We start from the raw sequence: 21072 nt of genomic DNA on the forward strand, positions 1-21072 counted from the left end.
AATCCTGGAACGGCAAACTGTTGTTATCTATAGTTGTGTGTGTGTTTCTTTTTTCAAAAATATAAATAAATACATAATTTATATAATAGATGTTTTAACACAGTATGTCGCTGGTAAAATCTTTCAATATATTGCCAATACTTTCATATTAATTTTAAAAACAAATATCCTTTTCGGGGGTAGTTTTCTTGGTAAAATTTCTCTCAACAGAGGAAGACACTTGAGGTGCAATAATTAACGGTAATTTGCTGCAATATTCATCATCTGTACTTACATATGTAACAGTTAATAAGGATCTTTTAGGCAATTCATAATTAGTTTACAGTAGTCATAGTAAATTAGAATTCGTAAGTTTGTCTTATCACTAAAAAATATCTAATGCTTTTGCACATCTACTTAGGGAATCTTATCAATGTTAAAGTGAAAGCTCTGCTTTGCTCTTATTGCTGCATTGGTTTATGTGTCTGTGTAAATATCCTAAAATAGGTGTTTGATTTAAATTCTTTTAACAATTTTGTTTTTGAATAATATTAACGATTTTTTGTTGTCATTAAACTATTTAATTTTCTCTTTATATCTAAGCATTTGTAGCGTTTATCTATTGTATGATGTTGAGGTTTGCGAGTTCTGTTTTTCTTGATATTTAAACGACTAAAGATAAATTCTATGTATCATTTCTTTTTTTTTTGTAATAAGTTACGATATGATTAATTAACTAATTAATTGTAATAATTAATTTTTAATAAATACTATGCAATTTTTTGTTTATTGAAGAATGTTGGTTTCTGCCTCATTTTCCTGGTCTTCTCATTTCGATTTTTTTAATCGTGTCCAAGAGTTTAGTTTTATTTGCTGCTATGTAGCCCATCGAGATTCGATAGCTATTAAGCACTAATTGCCGTTTGTGGTGGTAATCGTTGTCTGTGGGGTAACATCACGTGTGCAGGTGGGTAAAATATAACTTTTGGCAGATTTTGCTGGAAACAAATCCGATATGAATTTGGCCTGTAAAAAAAAAATACGAAAAACAATAACAATTAGCAACAAATTTATAGCAGTGTTACAAGCATAATACAAAGCCGTTAAATGCGCCTTAAGGTATGCTACAAGAATGGGTTAGTTTTAGCCACCTTTCAATTGGGGATATAATATGACTAAGTATTTGGTTGTTGTCTAGGCTTAAATGGAAAGCAAATATCATGTAGGCTTGAAAGGAAATGCCAAGAGTAATCAACTCATGTAACCACAAATAAATCTTTTTTTTCAAACCTTATGGCCGTTTTTCACGATTACTTATTTGAAAAACTACAAAAATTTCAATGATAATATAAAACTTTTATTAAAATTGTTTCATAAGTTATGGGGGAATGTCCAACTGAATGAAAACAACCAGCTTTTTGCTTCAAAATCGTTTATCCAAAAAAGTAATCACGAAAAAATTTTCTGAATATGTCATGCAATACATATATAGATATGAAAATATCGATAAATGTATTGCCACTCGACATATTATGCAAGTATGGTGAAAGACAGGATAGCACCCTATATCCTTTTCTTTTGGAGTAGCAAAGCTAGTAAAGCTTTGTCATGCTATTTTAATGTTTCCAATTTTTAATTTAAGACGCCGTATATTTGTCTTATATATAACAAGTAAAAGCGTGGTTAGTTCGACCGGGTCGAATCTTATATATCCTCCACCATGTCGAGCTCTTTCCACGGTATCTCTTTTCAGACAAACAAAGGATAAAATAAAAATATTGAATATTGGAGACCATAGTAGAAGCCATTGTGTAAAATTTCGGCCAAATCTAGTAAGAACTGCGCCCTTAAGGGGCTGAAGATGCAAAATAGGGAGATCGGTTTAAAGGGGGGCTGTATTAGGCTATAAACCGATTCATGCCATATTCGGCACGTATGTTAAAGGTCATGGGAGAAGTCGTTGTACAAAATTTCAGCCAAATCGGATGAGAATTGCGCCCTCTAGAGGCTCAAGAAGTCAAGACCCAGATCGGTTTCTATGGCAGCTATATCAGGTTATGGACCGATTTGAACCATACTTAGCATAGTTGTTGGAATTCATAACAAAACGCGTTGTGCAAAATTTCAGCCAAATCGGATAGGAATTGCTCTCTGTAGAGGCTCAAGAAGTCAAGACCCCGGATCGGTTTATATGGCAACCATATCAGGTTTTAGACCGATTTGAACCATACTTAGCACAGTAATTGGAAGTAATACTAAACCATCTCATGCAAAATTACAGCCAAAGAAGTCAAGACCCAAGATCGGTTTATATGACAGCTATATCAAAACACGGACCGATTTGGCTCATATACAATCCCAACCGACCTACACTAATAAAAAGAATTTATGAAAAATTTCAAGCGGCTAGCTTTACTCCTTCGAAAGTTAGCGTACTTTCGACAGACAGGCGGATGGACGGACGGACAGACGGATGGACATGGCTAGATCGACATAAAATGTCATGACGATCAAGAATATATATATTTAATGGGGTCTCAGACGCCTATTTCGAAGTGTTACAATCAGAATGACGAAATCAGTATACTCCCATCCAATGGTGGAGGGTATAATAAAAGGGAAACCCAGAATACACAAAATGAGTGCCGTTCGATCACTAGGAAAGTTCTATGGTATAGTCATTGTCAAGTAAGATTGTCGTCTTACAGCGCGTCATTTATTTGTAGAGAAGCTTTATGAGAGTGAAATAGTTATGAATGTTGCCAGCATTGTGTGAGGCGATGACCACCGTTGAAAAATGTTTTTATGTTCTAGCCAGGTTTTGAGACCAGGCGTTCAGAGATGTTTTTATTATTTCTCTTAAATTGTTATGGGTGCATGTATGTAAACTTTTGCCGCTAACATAATATAAAAAGAAAATTTAGGATTTTTTTTTCCTTTTGGCAAGATGACATGAATTCGAAATTATGCGAGTATGCAAGCAGAATTTGAATCATATTTTGGCATTTTGTAAACGAAACGTCCGAATACATGAACGATATGAAAGTACATACATATGAAGTTATACAAAATATTTATAAAATTTCATGTTCTGCTTCAGCTTAGTAAAATCTACTACACCAACAACACCTTTGCGCTGTACAACTTTTCATTGTAGTATTGAAAAGCGGGTATACTTACATTGAAATTTCGTTGATAACAACTTTAAATGGGAAACCACAAAAATAAGTACTCGTATTTAACAGTTACTGTAATAGTTAGGTCATATCTAAAAAGCTGGGTGGATTTTCAAGTAAAACCTTCATTTGCAGATATTTTGTCTATTGATTTTGGTTTGAAAACTAACAGAGCTTACTTCTCTGAAATTAATTAGAATTTTCATTCCTAGCACTAATAGTAGATATTTGTACAACTTTCTAATGCAAATAAAAGCAAAAACTTTGCTCATCGGATTTTATTCTCATTGTAATACAATTAAGAATTAAACCTTCAAAAAATTAGAGGCTTTGTCATAAATGAGTATGGAGCAGACAGATCTGTCCCCAGGCGTTCACATTCTGACAACGCACAGTGTTGCCATATCGAAAAATCTCGGAAATAAATTCTGGAATATTTGAACGGATGGAGATATGTGTACGAAATTTTACATAGTCAATATAATGGGTCTTCAAAGTTGGTCACCTTGAGTATGTCAAATCTTTTATTGCTTGCCAAACAGTCATTTGGAAGTGTAAAGAACTTTGAAATCGATGCTTTGCTTACTTTACTTTAATTGGTTACAAATACAAACAAATTTTGCCAATGAACATTCCACTAAGGAACAGGGGCAAACTTCTCACATATCAATGAGTGCAGTCCGATTCAAGTTTAAGCTCAATGGTAAGGGGTCTCCTTTTTATAGCCGAGTCCGAACGGCGTGCCGTAGTGCGACACCTCTTTGGAGAGAAGTTTTACATGGCATAGTACCTCACAAAATGTTGCCAGCATTAGGAGGGGAAAACCACCGCTGAAATTGTTTTCCGATGGTCTCGCCGGGATTCGAACCCAGGCTTTCAGCGTCATAGGCGGACTTGCAAACCTCTGTGCTACGGTGGCCTCCTTAAGCCGAACGTTGAATAACGTTCCAAGCCCTTCGATCTTGTGCGCTTATTTTATAATCTCCGACACCAAGTTTCGAGGTGTCTCTCATCACTTGATCTTACCATCGGTCTTCCCGGTTTGATCTTTGGTCTTCCCGGTTTACGTATACCACATTGTTTGCCTTTAAAAGACTTCTTTGCTGGAGCTTCTTCATGACCTAGCCAACGCAGCCGTTGTATTTTGATGCGTGTAACTATGCTATCGTAGTCATGCAGCTCATAAAGCTCGTGATTCATACGACGCTAATATTCTTCTATAACGCAAACTGCCCCATATATTTTACGAAGAATCTTTCTCTCAAACACTCTAAGCACTGCCTCATCTGTTTTCACAAGTATCCATGCCTCAAAACCATATATCAACACGAGTAGTATCAGTGTCTTGTATAGTAAAATCTTTGTCTGTCGAGAGGTGTCCTTGTTTCTAGACTGCTTACTTAATCCAAAGTAGCATCGCTTTGCCAGTATTATACTTTTCTTTAACTCAAAACTGGTGTCATTCGTTTCGGTCAAGGCAATGCCGAGGCAGATAAAGTTGCTGACTATCCCAAATTGTGGTTCCCAACTTTCTCCATATTCTTTATCTGCTCGGTTGTACAAGGCGTTTTGGGAGTTGCAACCACCCATTTCGTCTTATATCCATTTACTACCAAACCCATTTTCACAGACTCTCTTTCGATTCTTTCAAAGGCTACGGTTACTATTTCCGGTGGCCGACCTATAATTTCGGTGTAGTCGGCATAGGCGAGTAGCAAGGGTTCTCTTGTGATTAGTGTGCCAGATCTATTCACATTTGCATCTAGTATTATCTTCTCCAGCAGGATAGTAAAGAGATCACACGATTGTCTCTTTGTCTGAAACCTCGTTTTGTTTTAAATGATTCCGAGAGATACTTTCCTATTCTTACTGAGGAACGCAAGTGTCATCTTGCAGAGTCTTATTAATTTTGCAGGGATACCAAACTCAGACATGACTTCAAATACCTTTGAACGTAAAGGGGTATCGAAAGCGGCTTTGTAGTCAACAAAGAGATGGTAGGTGTTGATTTATCCTTCTCGGTCTTTTCCAGGATTTGGTGTAGTGTGAATATCTGGTCCAGGGTGGATTTACCAGGTCTAAAGCCTCATTGATAGGGTCCAATTATCTCTTTGACTTTAGGATTTCATCTCTCACACGACTGTTGAACCGAAGATGTCTTTCCTCCCTATCTTCGTACTAAAATCTCTCAGAACAATTTGGAGATCATGGGCGGGTCAGCGGTCATTTTCTCTTTGTAGGTGCTCGTGGAAAATGTCCTTGGTCTGCTCGTCCTTGTCTTCCCTCGGGGCATGGACACTAATAAGGCTGATGTTGAAGAATTTGGCTTTTATGCGGATTGTGGCTAGCCTCTCATTCACCGGAGTAAAGTTGGAGACAAGGTGTTTCAGTCTCCGACTAACCACAAATTCACAGCCAAATTCATGCCTCGTGTTATGGCAGCTATAGTATAGTTCGTCACCGTTTGGTGTTGTAGTGACGCCATTCCCAGTTCATCGCACTTCTTGTAAGAAGGTAATATCGCCAATACAGCGCGTATACTGCACCTTATCTATAGAGAGTGCAGACATTCCGGGTGCAGATCCGCAAATCATAGTCCTTTTTTCGTTTGCGTGGATCGTCAACGTTGGGGGTCCGTTTTTACTATTCCTTTGTTTCTCATAGTTTTCCGGGGGCGGGTTACTGGCCCACCACCCCAACTGCATGGGTTTTGTGATTTCGCACATGTATCCCTCGTTGTCGCGAGCCGCTTGCACTATGATCCGACGCTCGGCTCCATCCGCCCCTAACCTGGGAATAGACGCTGATGTTGGCCATTGGTTATTTGAAGTCACAAATAACTCGCCTTGTCATCTCGAGTATCATTGGCACTCAGTATATAATCAAGAGCCAGTGCCACCTTGCTCCTCACTGAGACTCTCCTCTCGAAAATCGACCGCATTCGCAGCTACTCCGCATAAAAACGGAGTTTGTGGGCGGGCCCAGTAGCTTTCAGCTAAGCTTCCTGTGATAACGATAGACACCACACAAGTCGAAACTCCAGCCTGTGTGGTGGTCATACTAGCCTACTACACGTATGGCAACACAGAATGACGCACGAGTTCAATCGTCAAAGTTAAAAATTCTTTAAGTTTTGCGCATCGCTTTTGTGCGATTTGTTTGCAGAGTTGCATTTTTAATGCGTGCACATAGTATGTAGCTCCGCCTTCTAGGCCTAAAAAGAATGAGAGCGTTGAGAAGCGTCGCGTTAAAAAATGCAACTCTGCAAACAAATGTCAACAATTCAACTCGCAAAACACTACTTACATGTGACAGCATAGAATGACGCTCGTTTTCAAGCGTCAATGATGAAAATTTGTAAACTTTTTACGTTCTTTAGTGTTACCAATTCAAACGACAAATTTTTTTTTTTTGTGTGAAAATATTTTTTATTGGTTCAAATGACAAAAATGTGTAGAAATAATCTAAATTTCAGAATCCATTTACTTTTACTCCATATGACAGGCTATTCCCTTGCTTTTGCTCTGAGACGGTCAAAAAATGAGAGACAGTCTGCACGAATGTAGTCGGCCGTTATTTTGGTTCATTTCCCCACAATGGATTTCTTCAATGAATCCATACTAGCATATGGGTTGTATACTTATCTAGACATTCCGTTTGTAACACCCCAAAATATTGATCTGCGACACCATAAAGTATGTGTATTCTTGCTTGTCTTTATATTCTAAGACGATCCAGCCGTGTCCGTCCGCCACGTATTCAGATATCCACTAAAAATTTTACACAAATACTTCGTATTGATGTAGGTCGTTGGAGATTGCAAATTGTCGGTGGAAATCACAAAAGTGATCGAACTCGTAAAGCTAGCATCTCGAAATTATGCACAAATACTTCGATGGGGATTGCAAGTGGGTCATATGGGTTCAGATTTAGATATAGCTCCCATATTAACTGAACTTCTTTAGTTTCTAAAGCCCTCAATTTTTGCCCGGTTTGGTTGAAATTTGAGTAAAATTTTGGTACATGGAAATAACTTCCAACATTCTTGCCAAGTACGATCCGAATCGGTTTAAAAACTGATATAGCCCTCATATAAACCCATTCCCAGATTTGATTTCTTAAGCCCTTGGAAGCCCCAATTTTCATCTGATTTGGCTGAAATTTGGCACAAGGACTTTTGTTCTGACTTCCTACATTCATGCTGAGAATGATCCGAATCGGTTAATCAACTGATATAGCTCCAACATAAACCGATTCCCGGAAACCCTAGAATTGGCCCAAAGACTTCTGTTCGGACCTTCAACATCCGTAACGAGTATGATTCAAGTGGGTCTATAAATGGATACAGCCCCTATATAAACCTTCAGGATCCGTGCCAAGTATGATCCGAATAGAACTATATACTGGATCCCCTCAAATACTTATGGCCCCATATTAATTCTTGAGTCCATAGAAAACGCAATCAATTCTCGAACTGAGTTAATAAGGGAAATTTTTTAACGGAGTCAATCGTAGTAGGTATCCAAGATTCGACCAGGACGAACTTAACACGTTTTTCCTTGTTTACATTGCTATCTAAAATACCACAAATAGAAAAGTCCATCGGATTGGCGCCTGGACAGCCACTATGAGGCGAAATAAAGTTCGTAACATGATTTTTAGGCATTCTTGGTTTATACGTGCTGTATGTGATGGTGATGAGTCGTGTTGGTACGTCACAGTAATATTTGCATGCCCATGGCTGCAAAGCAGCTTCCAAAATGTTTTCTTGGTAGAAAGGTCAGGCTTGATGAAACGATTGAAAAGCGGTCATCGGCTGTCACAGCTGCCCATACCATGACATGAGATGAAAAATTACTTTTGGGGGCCGTTCGTAGGCTCATTTTTTCGTTTGTGCGCTTGGTTAAGAAAACACGATCATTTTGAGAGATTAAGAATTGCTCATTTAGTGAGCCTTCTTTCTTGCCCGATCTCACGATGTTAGGAAATTCTCCACGTTCGTGCAAACGCAGCAACCCCTTTTCTCTTACGAGTTTAACTTTTTTTCTTTGGTATTAGATTGTTTGCCTATTGCTACTTATAAGGCTTTACCTTGAACTCGCTTTTATGTTGCATACCATTACGGAATAGCTTTCACTAGTCGAACCATTTCAGTTGTTAAATCATCACAGTGTTGGGCACCGCTACCAGTATCATTATAAGGATTAATGGTGTGATACATAAACATTTTTTTCATTTTTAAGATGCTTGAGTTCGCCAACAATAGCCGGTTGTGATTTTCCAGCCAAATAAAACGCAATCACAGTATAACGCTTGAACTCCTCGAATATAAAGTATTTCAGAAGCAAATGCTTTTTGTGGCTTGTAAACAATATAATGAACTTTCAATAAAACAAACACACCAGTGTGAACTTGGTGGCACTTCGTATCAGCTACCCATATGTCACCCGATTTACACTTCACGTCGTCAAAAAAGTTTTCAGGTTAATGGAGAGTACAGAGAGGGGCAGAGTGCCAGCAAGCGCAGTAAACGAACGAAAACAAGAGAAGGCGCAAGCCGAACAAAGAAAATAAAACCATCTCCCCCGAAGCACTGCAGCAGCAAAGCACCTTGTTTTTTGTTAAGCTTATGGATAATATTGTTGTTATATGTTGGCTTATAAATAGTGCCTTTCAACAATAAATTTGTACATTGGGTCGTTGAGTTTCAAAATAAATTGTTGCTGGAAAATTAACAAATTTTGTCGTTTTTTCTCGACAAAAGGTGTTGTTTTTCAAAATAATTTTTTTCTGTGTGGTATGAAGTTTTCTATTACTTATTTGAAATCTTATGTTAAATGTCATCGAAATCGGTTTAGATTTGAGTTTGAACAATGGTGTGGTATAAACGTTCAATCTAAAAGTAAATTTCAATGGAATGTTATTGTATTCGTTAGGTTTAAAAGAGGGTGCGGATATTATTCCGATACATGCTACTATAGACAAACTCCTAAGCCAGTAATCAAATTGATGTGTTTAAAAAAAATCTAAGTCAGGAATTCCGTGCTACTAAAAAAATCCCCAATTGCTCTCCATATCACGTCCCTAAGTTGGTTTATGTATGGTATTGTGACCACACCTATGCGCCGGTGTCTGTTAGCAGCGAAATCCCGGAAATGCTTCAACGTCTCATCGTCTTCTCCACATGCTCAAGCTATCACTTGCTGCACCGATTTTTCATTATTGAGCTTGTAGTCCTATGTGTCTCGTTATGATGCCGAAAGCTATACTGACCTCCTTTTTACTTTCTTTCAATTATAGTTTCGATTTCTCACAAATCGGATCTCTCCATTAGATCTTCGTTGGCCTGCGTTCGTCTCACGCCCACAACTCAGACTGCTCCGCCCAGAAAGGCTTTGGATTAATCAATATTGCAACCGGCCGTTATCTGGCCTTCACGGCCAAATTATCTGCTCTTTCATGCCCCTTACTCCGTTATGGCCCGGCAACCAAACATGCCATCCTCAGAGAAGGCGTTAATGTGTTTCAGACTGCTCTCCAAGATTGTTCGTGACCTTAGCGTCTTGGTTATTACACACCCAAAGCCCTCATGTTACCATTCTTTTACCTCATCCATTCGGTGATGGCCCGGAACTCCGTCTACAGGACCGTATTATGTTCAGGCAGTAGGAAACAGATCTCAGTTCCTGGGTAATACTGTAGACCCCCAGATTCTACTGTCCGCTATCTTTGAGCCATCCATGTAGTACGACCTTTCAATACAAGAGTTCCGTCATTCTAAGACTGTGCCGCTGACTGCTGAAGTGCCTTGCACTATTCCTAAAAATTTCGTCTCAAGAATCCGATCGGAACCACTTCTATTCCTTCCAGGTTTCGATACCGTCACCTCGATTATACCGCAATGGTGGCCCACCTTCGTTTAGTTATGTTATTGTATAACAATCAGAGCTTATTCAAGTGTCAAATTAAAAGTTTCTCAAAATTGAACAATAGCGTTAAGAGGATATTGTCAATTTGATTTGATCACAACTTAGAATTATTGACATTAACAAACGTTTCTTTTGCTAGTTTGCACACACTTCACCGAAATGGAAGTAATGCCATTTTTCAACAATAAAAATCATTAAAATATCACTTTAAGCCATGCCACAAAAGGCCATAGCAATTTTAATAATGACAACTCATGGCACACATGCAACACCATCTCGCTTGTGCTAAGAGAGTTCGCCAGGAGATACTCGTATCAAAAGTCACAGCCATTTGAATTGACATGGACACGGTCGCGAGTAAGGCGAAGGTGTACCATACACGCCAATGTCAGGTGCGTAGATTAATGAGATTATAGATACTTGGTAAGAGGAAATATTTTAAAATTATGTTTGTATCCACAGTGAGTGGGAAGACTTCACCTGCATCAAAATTGTCTGAATCTAAAAACGTTTTCAATTCTAGTTCTACTTTGAGATGGAAAATTTCAAGTCCACCGTAGTGCATAGCTTGCACAAAGAAAAATAAAAATTGGTTTCAATTATGAAATTAATTGATCAAATAAATTTTTTAATTGAAGCTGCTTCAATCACGAAAATGATAAAACTATAACATTTTTTGAAAAAGGTGATTGAAAATTCTTCAATTATAAAAATTCCATTTCCAATATAAAACATTATTGAAAAATTTTGAAATATTTAATTGATTCAATTAATGAAATTTTCAACTAGTTTTTTAATTGTGTTAATAAAGGGTGATTTTTTTGAGGTTAGGATTTTCATGCATTAGTATTTGACAGATCACGTCGGATTTCAGACATGGTGTCAAAGAGAAAGATGCTCAGTATGCTTTGACATTTCATCATGAATAGACTTACTAACGAGCAACGCTTGCAAATCATTGAATTTTATTACCAAAATCAGTGTTCGGTTCGAAATGTGTTCGTTCACCGTAACGTTGCGTCCAACAGCATCTTTGAAAAAATACGGTCCAATGATTCCACCAGCGTACAAACCACACCAAACAGTGCATTTTTCGGGATGCATGGGCAGTTCTTGAACGGCTTCTGGTTGCTCTTCACTCCAAATGCGGCAATTTTGCTTATTTACGTAGCCATTCAACCAGAAATGAGCCTCATCGCTGAACAAAATTTGTCAAAATTTGAACACATTTCGAACCGAACACTGATTTTGGTAATAAAATTCAATGATTTGCAAGCGTTGCTCGTTAGTAAGTCTATTCATGATGAAATGTCAAAGCATACTGAGCATCTTTCTCTTTGACACCATGTCTGAAATCCCACGTGATCTGTCAAATACTAATGCATGAAAATCCTAACCTCAAAAAAATCACCCTTTATAAAAAAATTTATTGAAAATATCTTAATGTCCAATTAATTTTTTAATTGGATCATTCAAAAATTTAATTGAAAATGTGCAAATGTTATATTGAATGTTATTCTGAAAAGCGATTTCGATGCAACATGCTTCACGGAAAATAACATTTCCCGTATTGCAAAAGAAAGAGTAGCGAGGCAGTCACTTTTTGAATTATATGCATTGGGGTAGTAAACCCAAAATTGAAACATTTATCCAGATAACGTTATAATTATATCAATGCTAACGAAGCAGTTATGTCATTAACATGCATATTTTGATCAAAAAAAGATTACGAGTATTTTAAATTATGGAACTAATAGTAAAATGGCCCAAACAATATAAAACAACTAAAAGCGTAATAAGTTCGGCAGGGCCGAATCTTATATACTCTCCACCATAGATCGCATTTGTCGAGTTCCTTTTCCGATATCTAAAAAGAAAAGAACACGACAAATGCAAGCAAATGATAAAAGAAAATAACTGCTACAATATTGGAGCTATATCAAGTTATGATCCGATTCGGACCATAATTGAATTGAATTTTGGAGACCATAGTATAAGTCATTGTGTAAAATTCGAGTAAGAATTGCGATATAAAATTAAAATTTGCGGTCAAGTCCAGGTGGCGCTTTTCCTCCTAAAAATAAGTCAAATAGTTTAATTTTAACCCATTATGACAGTAAGGGACTCAAATGAAAGATATTTGAGAGTAGAAAATGAATTTGATATCCAATTTGGAGCCAAGTGTTTGGGGGGATATGAAGTTCAGTTTAGGGAGTGCTTTGGGGCGTCACCCCCTATACTGAACTTCATATCCGACTATGGCAAATTGGAGCTCAAATGAACGGTATTATGGGGTAAATAACGAATATGATATCTATTTTTAGGGTTCATATTTACCGGTTCATATTTACGGACCATGGCAATATGGGGCTCAAATTAAAGGGATTTCGGAGTGTTGCACTAATTTGATATCAATATATGAGTCGAAATGTCTGAGCTGCCATCGCTCCCCTAAAAAACACTTCTCATTACCCAAATTTTAAAAAACACCAGATCTTGGAGATTGGTGGTGTGATTCGTTCCAAATGTTTTGCATTCTTACAGTCACCAAAAAGTGTAAGAAGGAGATTAAAGCCCTCTCTGAGAATGGCACAATCCGTATCGTATGAGTGCGGGCCATAACGGAGTAAGGGAGAATGAAAGGGCAGACGATTTGGCAGTGAAGGCCAGAGGACTGCCGCCAATAAACTTGGTTAACCCGAAGTCTTTCGGGTCGACGCAGTCCGATTAAGTTCGTGGGCGACAAACGCAGCGTAACAGTCGGTAGGACGGCGAAAATCTTATTGGCTGATCCGGATCGTGAGAGAACGAAGCTATTACTGAAAGGAAGTAAGAAGGAGGTCAGTATATCTTTTGGTGTCATAACGGGACACATAAGACTGCGAGCTCACTTATGCAAAATCGGTGCGGAAAGTGATAGCATATGTGGGGAAGATGATGAGGCGTTGGAGCATTTCCTAAAAATTAAAATTTTCTTCTTCTAGATAACTTTTTAGTTTTTAGAGCGCACAACAAACTGTTTACTGGCTTAGGTGCATGTCTATAGTGGAATGGGACAGATTAATATCTGCAACCTCTTTTCAATCTAATCTAACGTAACTTACCGTCACCAAAAACAAAACATGGTTTCTATTGTTGTAGTTTGGTGCTTCGGGGGCCGCCCAAAACCCGCCAAATGGATATATAGAACCAATCACGACAATTCAGCGTCATAGGCGGACATATGCTACAATGGCACGAATTCGATATTCACATTCAGGACGAAGTGTCCCCACCCTTAACAGATATAAGAGAGTTAAAGAATGCGCAGCGTAGATGGCCCGTTTCGGCTCATCTTATATATATAAATCAATTTGTGTTTGTTTGTAGGTTTGTTTGTTTGTGTGTTCCTTATAGACTCAGAAACGGCTCAACCGATTTTCTTGAAATTTTCACAGATGGTGCATAATGACCCCGTGGTGAAAAAAGGGTACTACATTTTTTGATATGTGATGTGGGGCGGACTCTCCCCTTACCCTAATTTTCAGAAACACCAGATCTCGGAGATGGTTGGTGCGATTAAAGCGAAATTTTGTGTGCTCTCATATTGTATTCTAAAAATAACAATTTGGTATCCAAATTTCGGATGGGGTACCCATTAGGGGGCTGCCCCACCCTAAAACCTACCAAACATATATTTAGACCCATCACGACAACATGGGACTCAAATGAAAGGTATTTAGGATAAGAAAACGTATCTGATATCCAATTGTCGGACCAAGTGTTAGGGGTACCACCCCAAGCCCCAAAACACCCCTAAATCTGACATAATTACAGACCATGGCAATATGGGACTCAAATGAAAGCTATTTGCGAGTAGAATACGAATCTGATATCCAAATGTGAGACCACATTTCTGGGGGTCCACCCCTTCCCCAAAACACCTCCCAAACAGGACTTATTTACAGACCATGGGAATATGGGGCTTAAATAAAAGGTATTTGAATGTAGAATACGAATCTGATATCCAAATATGGGACCAAGTGTTTGGGGGCCGCCTCTCACCAAAAACATCCCCCATAGGGACATAGCAATATGGGGCGCAAATGAAAGGTCTTTGTGAGTAAAGCACTAATTTGATATCAATATTCGGGAAAAGTGTCAATGGGGCCATGCCACCCCCCAAAACCACCCAAATAGAAAGTATTTTCTGACTATTGCAATATGAGGCTCAAATAAGAGGGTTTTTAAAGTGGAACACGAATCCGACATATATTTTCAAGGCCAACTCACTGAGTGGCCGCCCATCCCCCAAAACACCCCCAAGTCGGTCATGTTTGCCGACTAGGAAATATGGGGCTCAAATAAAGGTATTTGGGAGTAGAATACGAATTTGATATCCAAATATAGGACCATGTATTTTGGGCATCACCCCTTTCCTAAAACACCCCCAAAGGGAAAAAATGTTTCAACCATGCCAATATGTGGCTCAAATGAAAGGTATTTGAAATTAGAAAACGAATTTGATGACCCATTTTGGGGCCATTTGTTTGGGGGACGCCTCATCCTGTAAACTCCTCTTAAGCCAATGGCAATATTAGGTTTAAATGAATGGTATTTGGGAGAAGAGCACGATGCTGATATTTTTTCAGGGCCAAGTATCTGGGGGACCACCTCTCCTCCGAAAACACCACTAAATCAGACATCATGAAAATATCGGGCTGAAATTATGCATATTAAGAATGGAGTACACCTTACATCCACACTTAAATTCGTTGACCAATAAAGATCGTATGGGATATAGATAAAGGCACTTATATTGTTAAACTGTTAGTCAAGTTAGCATTTCACTAAAAGATCTTTAATTGTCGAAAATAAATATTCCAAGGAAACTTTTGTTCCATATAAAGTTAAAAGAAAGCGCAACGGAGCGGGCCCGGGTCAGCAAGTATTTAAATATAGTCCGATCTGTACCATATTTGGGTCGGATGTTGGGAGGCTTAAAACTGCGCACTATTCCAAATTTCAACGAAATCGGATAAAAATTAAAGCTTTTATGGCCTTCAGACCCTTTATTGGGAGATCGGTCTATATGGTAGCTATATCTAAATATAGTCCGATCTAATCCATATTTGGGTCAAATATCGGGAGGCTTAAAATAACCTGCTGTTTAAAATTTCAGCGAAATCGGTTAATAAATAAATCTTTTATGTGCTTCAGACCCTTTATCTTGAGATCGGTCTATATGGCAGCTATATCTAAATATAGTCCGATCTAATCCATATTTAGGTCAGATGTCGGGAGGCTTAAAATAACCCTTTGTTGCAAATTTCAGCGAAATCGGATAATAAATAAAGCTTTTATGGTCTTCAGACCCTTTATCGGGAGATCGGTCTATATGGCAGCTATATCTATATATATAGTCCAATCTAAACCATATTTAGGTCAGATGTCGGGAGGCTTAAAATAACCCACTGTTTCAAGTTTCAGCAAAATCGAATGAAAAAAAATCAGACCCTTTATCGGGAGATCGGTCTATATGGCAGCTATATCTAAATATAGTCCGATCTAATCCATATTTAGGTCAGATGTCGGGAGGCTTAAAATAACCCACTGTTGCACATTTCAGCGAAATCGGGTAATAAATAAAGCTTTTATGGTTTTCAGACCCTTTATCGGGAGATCGGTCTATATGGCAGCTATATCTAAATATAGTCCGATCTGACCCATATTTAGGTCAGTTGTCGGGAAGCCTCACTGTTTCAAATTTCAGAAAATCGGATGAAAAATGAAGTTTTTATGGGCATCAGACCCTTTATCGGAAAATCGGTCTATATAGCACCTATATCCATATATGGTCCGATTTGGCCCATTCAAGAAGTTAACCAGGGTGCATCAAAAGAACGTATCTGTGCCAAATTTCAGCTCAGTATCTCAATTTTTGAAGGCTCTAGAGTGATTACAACAGACGGACGGACAGACACACGGACATCGTTAAATCGTCATAGAATTTTATGACGATCCGAAATATATATACTTTGTAGGGTCGGAAATTCATATTTCGATGTGTTGCAAACGAAAAACAACTAAAGTAATAAGAATTGAATTTTTGAGCTCTTCATTAGGAACCCCTACTTACACCACGCTCCACTAAGTTAACTACTACCACCAAAGACGACTTGCAGGTAAGGTGAACACTAACAATGTAAACCGGGAGCAGCATTTAAATGTGCTTAAGATTAAACACGCAAAACTGTAACGTATGCAGCAGCATTTTCAAACAAAATCAAGGCGCTAGATACAATGTCGTTGTCGTTGTCAAATAAATGTTTTTACAACAGCATCTGTCATATTCATTCCAAATAAGATGCAACTCCCAAAGAAATTTGTGCAAGCATTAAAAGCAAGAGTTTAAACAAAATCGGCTGCCATGCACTGAACGAAACAGAAAAGTTGACAATTCTTTTGGACAGAAATCAGCAGCAAGCCAGTTATGTATCTTGGATTTTGAGTTTTAAATCTGAAACATAATTTCACTGCACACATGCAACATTGTGTGCAAAATCTCATTTTTATTGGACATGATTAAGTATGAATTTTATTTCCTTTGGTCTTTTGGCTACCAAACGATTAAAACATTTTCACTTCTCTCCCATAGTTTGGTTTTGCTGAAATCCCCTTAAATTGGAGAAATCTCGATAATGCAATGTGATAGATTTGTTGAGATTTAGTTTGTTAGTGCCAACATTGTTGTTACCGATGACAGTATTTTTTTTCAGCTCGATTAATTTTTATTAATACCTGTCAAGACATTGTAGCAATTTGAGAAAAGTTTTCGAAATTACTGATATATGAGCAAAAACATAATTTTTTTTTTTTGAAAAATTTTAACAAGTTTGCTGTAAAATGTGTTTTGCAGTTCAAGTTAACTATTTATTTGTTAGAATACGAGATAGCAATAGGTAGTCTTAGATAGAAAATCCTAAGATATGATTATATAGAGACCATATCAGTTTCACTACAGAACTGGATTACCAGATGAACTATTTAAGATCGGATCCAACACGCTGATGAAGCATATGCACCAGCTCGTCTGTGCGATCTGAGGACTAATAAATAACTTCCAATTTATGAAAATCTGTTTTTATATCGTCCACCATAGGATGGGGGTATACTAACTTAGTCATCCTGTTTTCACCTCATGGAAATACTGATATTATTTTTAATAGTCTTGAAATTCTAATGTCCGTCCGTCTGTCTGTCCGATGAAATTACGCAATCTTTCGAATGATTGAAATTTTGCACAAATACTTCCTATTAGTGTAGGTTAGGTTAGGTTGAAAAGAGGGTACAGATATTAATCCGCCCATGCCACTATGGGCATATACCTAAGCCAGTAATCGGCTTGTTGTGAGCTCTAAAAACTATGAAGTAACCACAAAAAGAAAATTTTAAGTTCCTTGTTTTCAATACCACTCCTCTAAGTTGGTTCATGTCTGATATTGTACTCCACCTAAGTACCGGTATCTGTTGTACGCGAAAGCCGGGCAATGACAAAGGAAATGCTCCAACGTCTCATCATCTTCCCCGCATGCCCTACACATGCTATCACTTGCCGCACCGATTTTATATAAGTGAGCTCGTAGTCGTATGTGTCCCGTTATGATACCAAAAACTGACCTCCTTCTTGCTTCCTTTCAGTAATAGCCTCGTCTTCTCACGATCTGGATCATCCCATAGGATTTTCGCCGTCCTACCGACCGTTTCGCTGTTCCACAATGTTGCATGCGCATTCGTCGCCCAATCCCTTAACTCGGACTGCGTCGGGTTAACCAAGTTTATTGAGGGCAGTCCTCTGGCCTTCGCCGCCAAATCGTCTGCCTTTTAATTTCCCCTTACTGCGTTGTGGCCCGGCACCCGAACGCTGCGGATTTTTCCATCCTCAGAGAAGGCGTTAATCTCCTTCTTACACTGCAAGACTGTTCGTGACCTTACCGTCCTGGTTGTTATTGCCATTATGGCAATTTTACTGTCGGTAAAGATGTTCAAACTCGACGTTCTCGCGTTAACACCACACCACTTCACGCATTCCGTGGTCGCCCGGATCTCCGCCTACAGGACCGTATTATGGTCAGGCAGTCTAAAACAGATCTCAGTCTCTGGGTTCTCAATGTAAACCCCCAGGCCCACTCTGTCCTCTAGCTATGATCCATCCGTATAACATGATCTTCCAGATGGCAATACTAGACTGTGCCGATGGCAGCAATGCCTCGCACTCGACTTCAAGGTTCATCTCAGGTATCCGATCCGAAACCTCTTCCCTTCTTTCCAGGTTTCCTATCGTCGCCTCGATTATACCACGTTGGTATGAGCTGCTCCCATCCTCAATCCATTCTCCCATCGACTTGAGTCTCATAGCCGCAGTGGCTGCCTCACACTTAATCTGTATGTCAATGGGTCGGATATCTAGAATAGTCTCCAGTGCCGTAGTGGGCGTGTTCCTCTAAACCTGTTGTATGGTACTTATGTTGGACCTTTTTCTCCATAGCAGTCCACCAAACTACTGAGGCGTAAGTAAGTATTGGTATAATCATGCTCCTGTAGAGCCAGTGGACTATCCAAGGATTCAGGCCCCATTTCGAGCCTACGGCCCGTCTACATTGTGCCCAACACCTGTGAGCCTTCTCAGTACGCCCCTGAATGTGACACTTCCAATTCAAAGGACTTCCAACAGCTCATGCACGTTTCGTGTTTTGTTTCACTGTCAAACATCTTCAGTTCGGTCTATAATTTTATCATGAATCGTCTTACAAACAAACAACGGTTGAAAATAATTGAATTTTATTATCAGAATGTGTGTTTTGTGAAGAAAGTTCATCGAGCGCAAAATTATGATAAGCGACGAACCTCATTTTTGGCTTAATTACATACAAATGAAGCCAAAAATGAGATTCATCGCTTAACACAATTTTGCGCGCGATGAACTTTTTTAATTAAGCGGAATTGTGATTTTGGAGTGAAGATAAGCCAGAAGCATTGCAAGAGCTACCAATGCATCCAGAAAAAGTCACAATTTGGTGCGGTTTATAGGCTGGTGGCATCATTGGACCGTGCTTCTTCAAAGATTATGCGAATCCTAACGCAACTATGATCGCTATAGTGAGATGATATCAAACTTTTTTTACCCAAAATTCAAGAGCTTGACTTGCATGATATGTGGTTTCAACGAGACGGTGCCACATGCCACACAGCACGAGTAACAATGGACTTATTGAGAGGCGAGTTCGGTAAACATTTTATTTCACGTTCGGAATCGGTCAATTGGCCGCCTAGATCGTGCGATTTAACGCCTTTAGACTATTTTTTGTGAGGCTATGTTAAAGCTAACGTCTATACAGACAAGTCCGCTTCAATTGACGCATTGGAAGAAAACATTGAAGCATTTATTGGTGAGATACTGGCCGAAATGTTGGAAAGAGCATCCCAAAATTGGACTAAGCGGATGGACCATTTGAGGCGCAGTCACGGTCAACATGAAATAATCTTCAAACATTAATTATATGGACTGTACTATCGATTCAAATAAAGATTTCATGCATTTTTCTGAATTTTATGGTTTTTTTTTGAAAAACTTTCGTATAGCTCTTAAAAAATATCCCTTTATTATTGCAACTGACGGCGGCGCTTTGCAAGTGCCCATGAAAATTACACTAAGGAACAAGGGCAAACTTCTCACATATCAATGAGTGCAGTCCTATTCAAATTTAAGCTCAATAATAAGGTGCCTCCTTTTTATAGCCGAGTCCGAACGGCGTGCCGCAGTGCGATACCTCTTTGGAGAGAAGTTTTACATGGCATAGTACCTCACAAAATGTTACCAGCATTAAGAGGGGAAAACCACCGCTGAAAATTTTTTCTCATGGTCTCGCCAGGATTCGAACCCAGGCGTTCAGCGTCATATGCGGACATGCTAACCTCTGCGCTACGGTGGCCTACTTTGTCCTTACGCTAGAAAATAATCCCAAGCAGACACATAGGCTTGGAAATAATTGCAATTGTGTGCTAGTCGCTGGTATAGACTTTTTTGTTTTGACTGAGCAAAGAGCAGTATATTAAGAAGCTCGGACGAGTGCGGATGGTAAACTTGGAAAGTGTCAATTTTTAAAGTTTCGGTACAAAACTGCTGGTATGTCCAATGACAAAATGTATTAGAGCAATACGCAAATGGCTGCCAGGTACATGAAAACACAACAAGAATTTCTAAGGCACACAGATTGTTTGGTAATATTTATGCGATAAAGAAATATCAATCACAATGTAGGTATTTAAACGTGCAAAAACAACAACAATTTTTGTTGTATTTATAGCATAAGGAATACAGCAGATCATAATACAAACCCATAATGGGAAAGAGTGTGAATTACGTTTAACGTTAAACAAATTTGTAAATAAGGAAACAGTTGAGGACCCGAATTACATGTTATATACATAAATAACAAGAATGAAAGGTATTGTCGGGGTAAAAAACTTTATATTTGTCACAAATTCTTGCAAGAATTTGTCGCAAAAAAGTTCAACGTTTTCCAAAAAAGAATTTTTCTTGGCAAACGAATTTATGTCAATCGAATTATTTTTTTGAGTGTAGCTGCTATATAGATCGATTAGTTCAATTTCTTAATGGCTATGGAAGTCATAGAGCCTGTATTCCTGCAATGAGTAGTGTAAATATTTATTTTCTTCCATCCGTTAACTAAAGGGTACCTGGCACGATGTGTGCCAAGTCCACCTTGTGATTTCTAGTTTGGCAGATATACTGCCAAACTAGAAATCACAATATTTGTTTTAAATACTTGTAATTGCGCCTTCTATCGGCTAAGGAAATCAATATCCGAAATCGGTTTACATGGGAGCGATATATGTGGTTGTGAATCGATTAAGACCATACTTGGCACAGTGGCTGGAAGTCAAAACCTCCTCACGTAAAATTGCAGCTAAATCGGTTAATAATT

At 38.5% G+C, this 21072-nt stretch overlaps 1 protein-coding gene across 1 annotated transcript in view; it reads right to left on the minus strand.

The window, feature by feature from the left end:
* Nucleotides 1-366: 366 nt before the first annotated feature.
* LOC106080698 (putative phosphatidate phosphatase) overlaps nt 367-21072 on the minus strand; it is a 234762-nt gene continuing 214056 nt past the window's right edge. Inside the window, exon 7 of the mRNA XM_059368511.1 lies at nt 367-1005. Coding sequence (XP_059224494.1) covers nt 892-1005 — 114 coding nt within the window. The 3' untranslated portion in view covers nt 367-891. The remainder of the gene's footprint in view (nt 1006-21072) is intronic.

Source organism: Stomoxys calcitrans, chromosome 5 (assembly GCF_963082655.1).
Source record: "Stomoxys calcitrans chromosome 5, idStoCalc2.1, whole genome shotgun sequence".
NCBI classification, from domain to species: Eukaryota; Metazoa; Arthropoda; class Insecta; order Diptera; family Muscidae; genus Stomoxys; species Stomoxys calcitrans.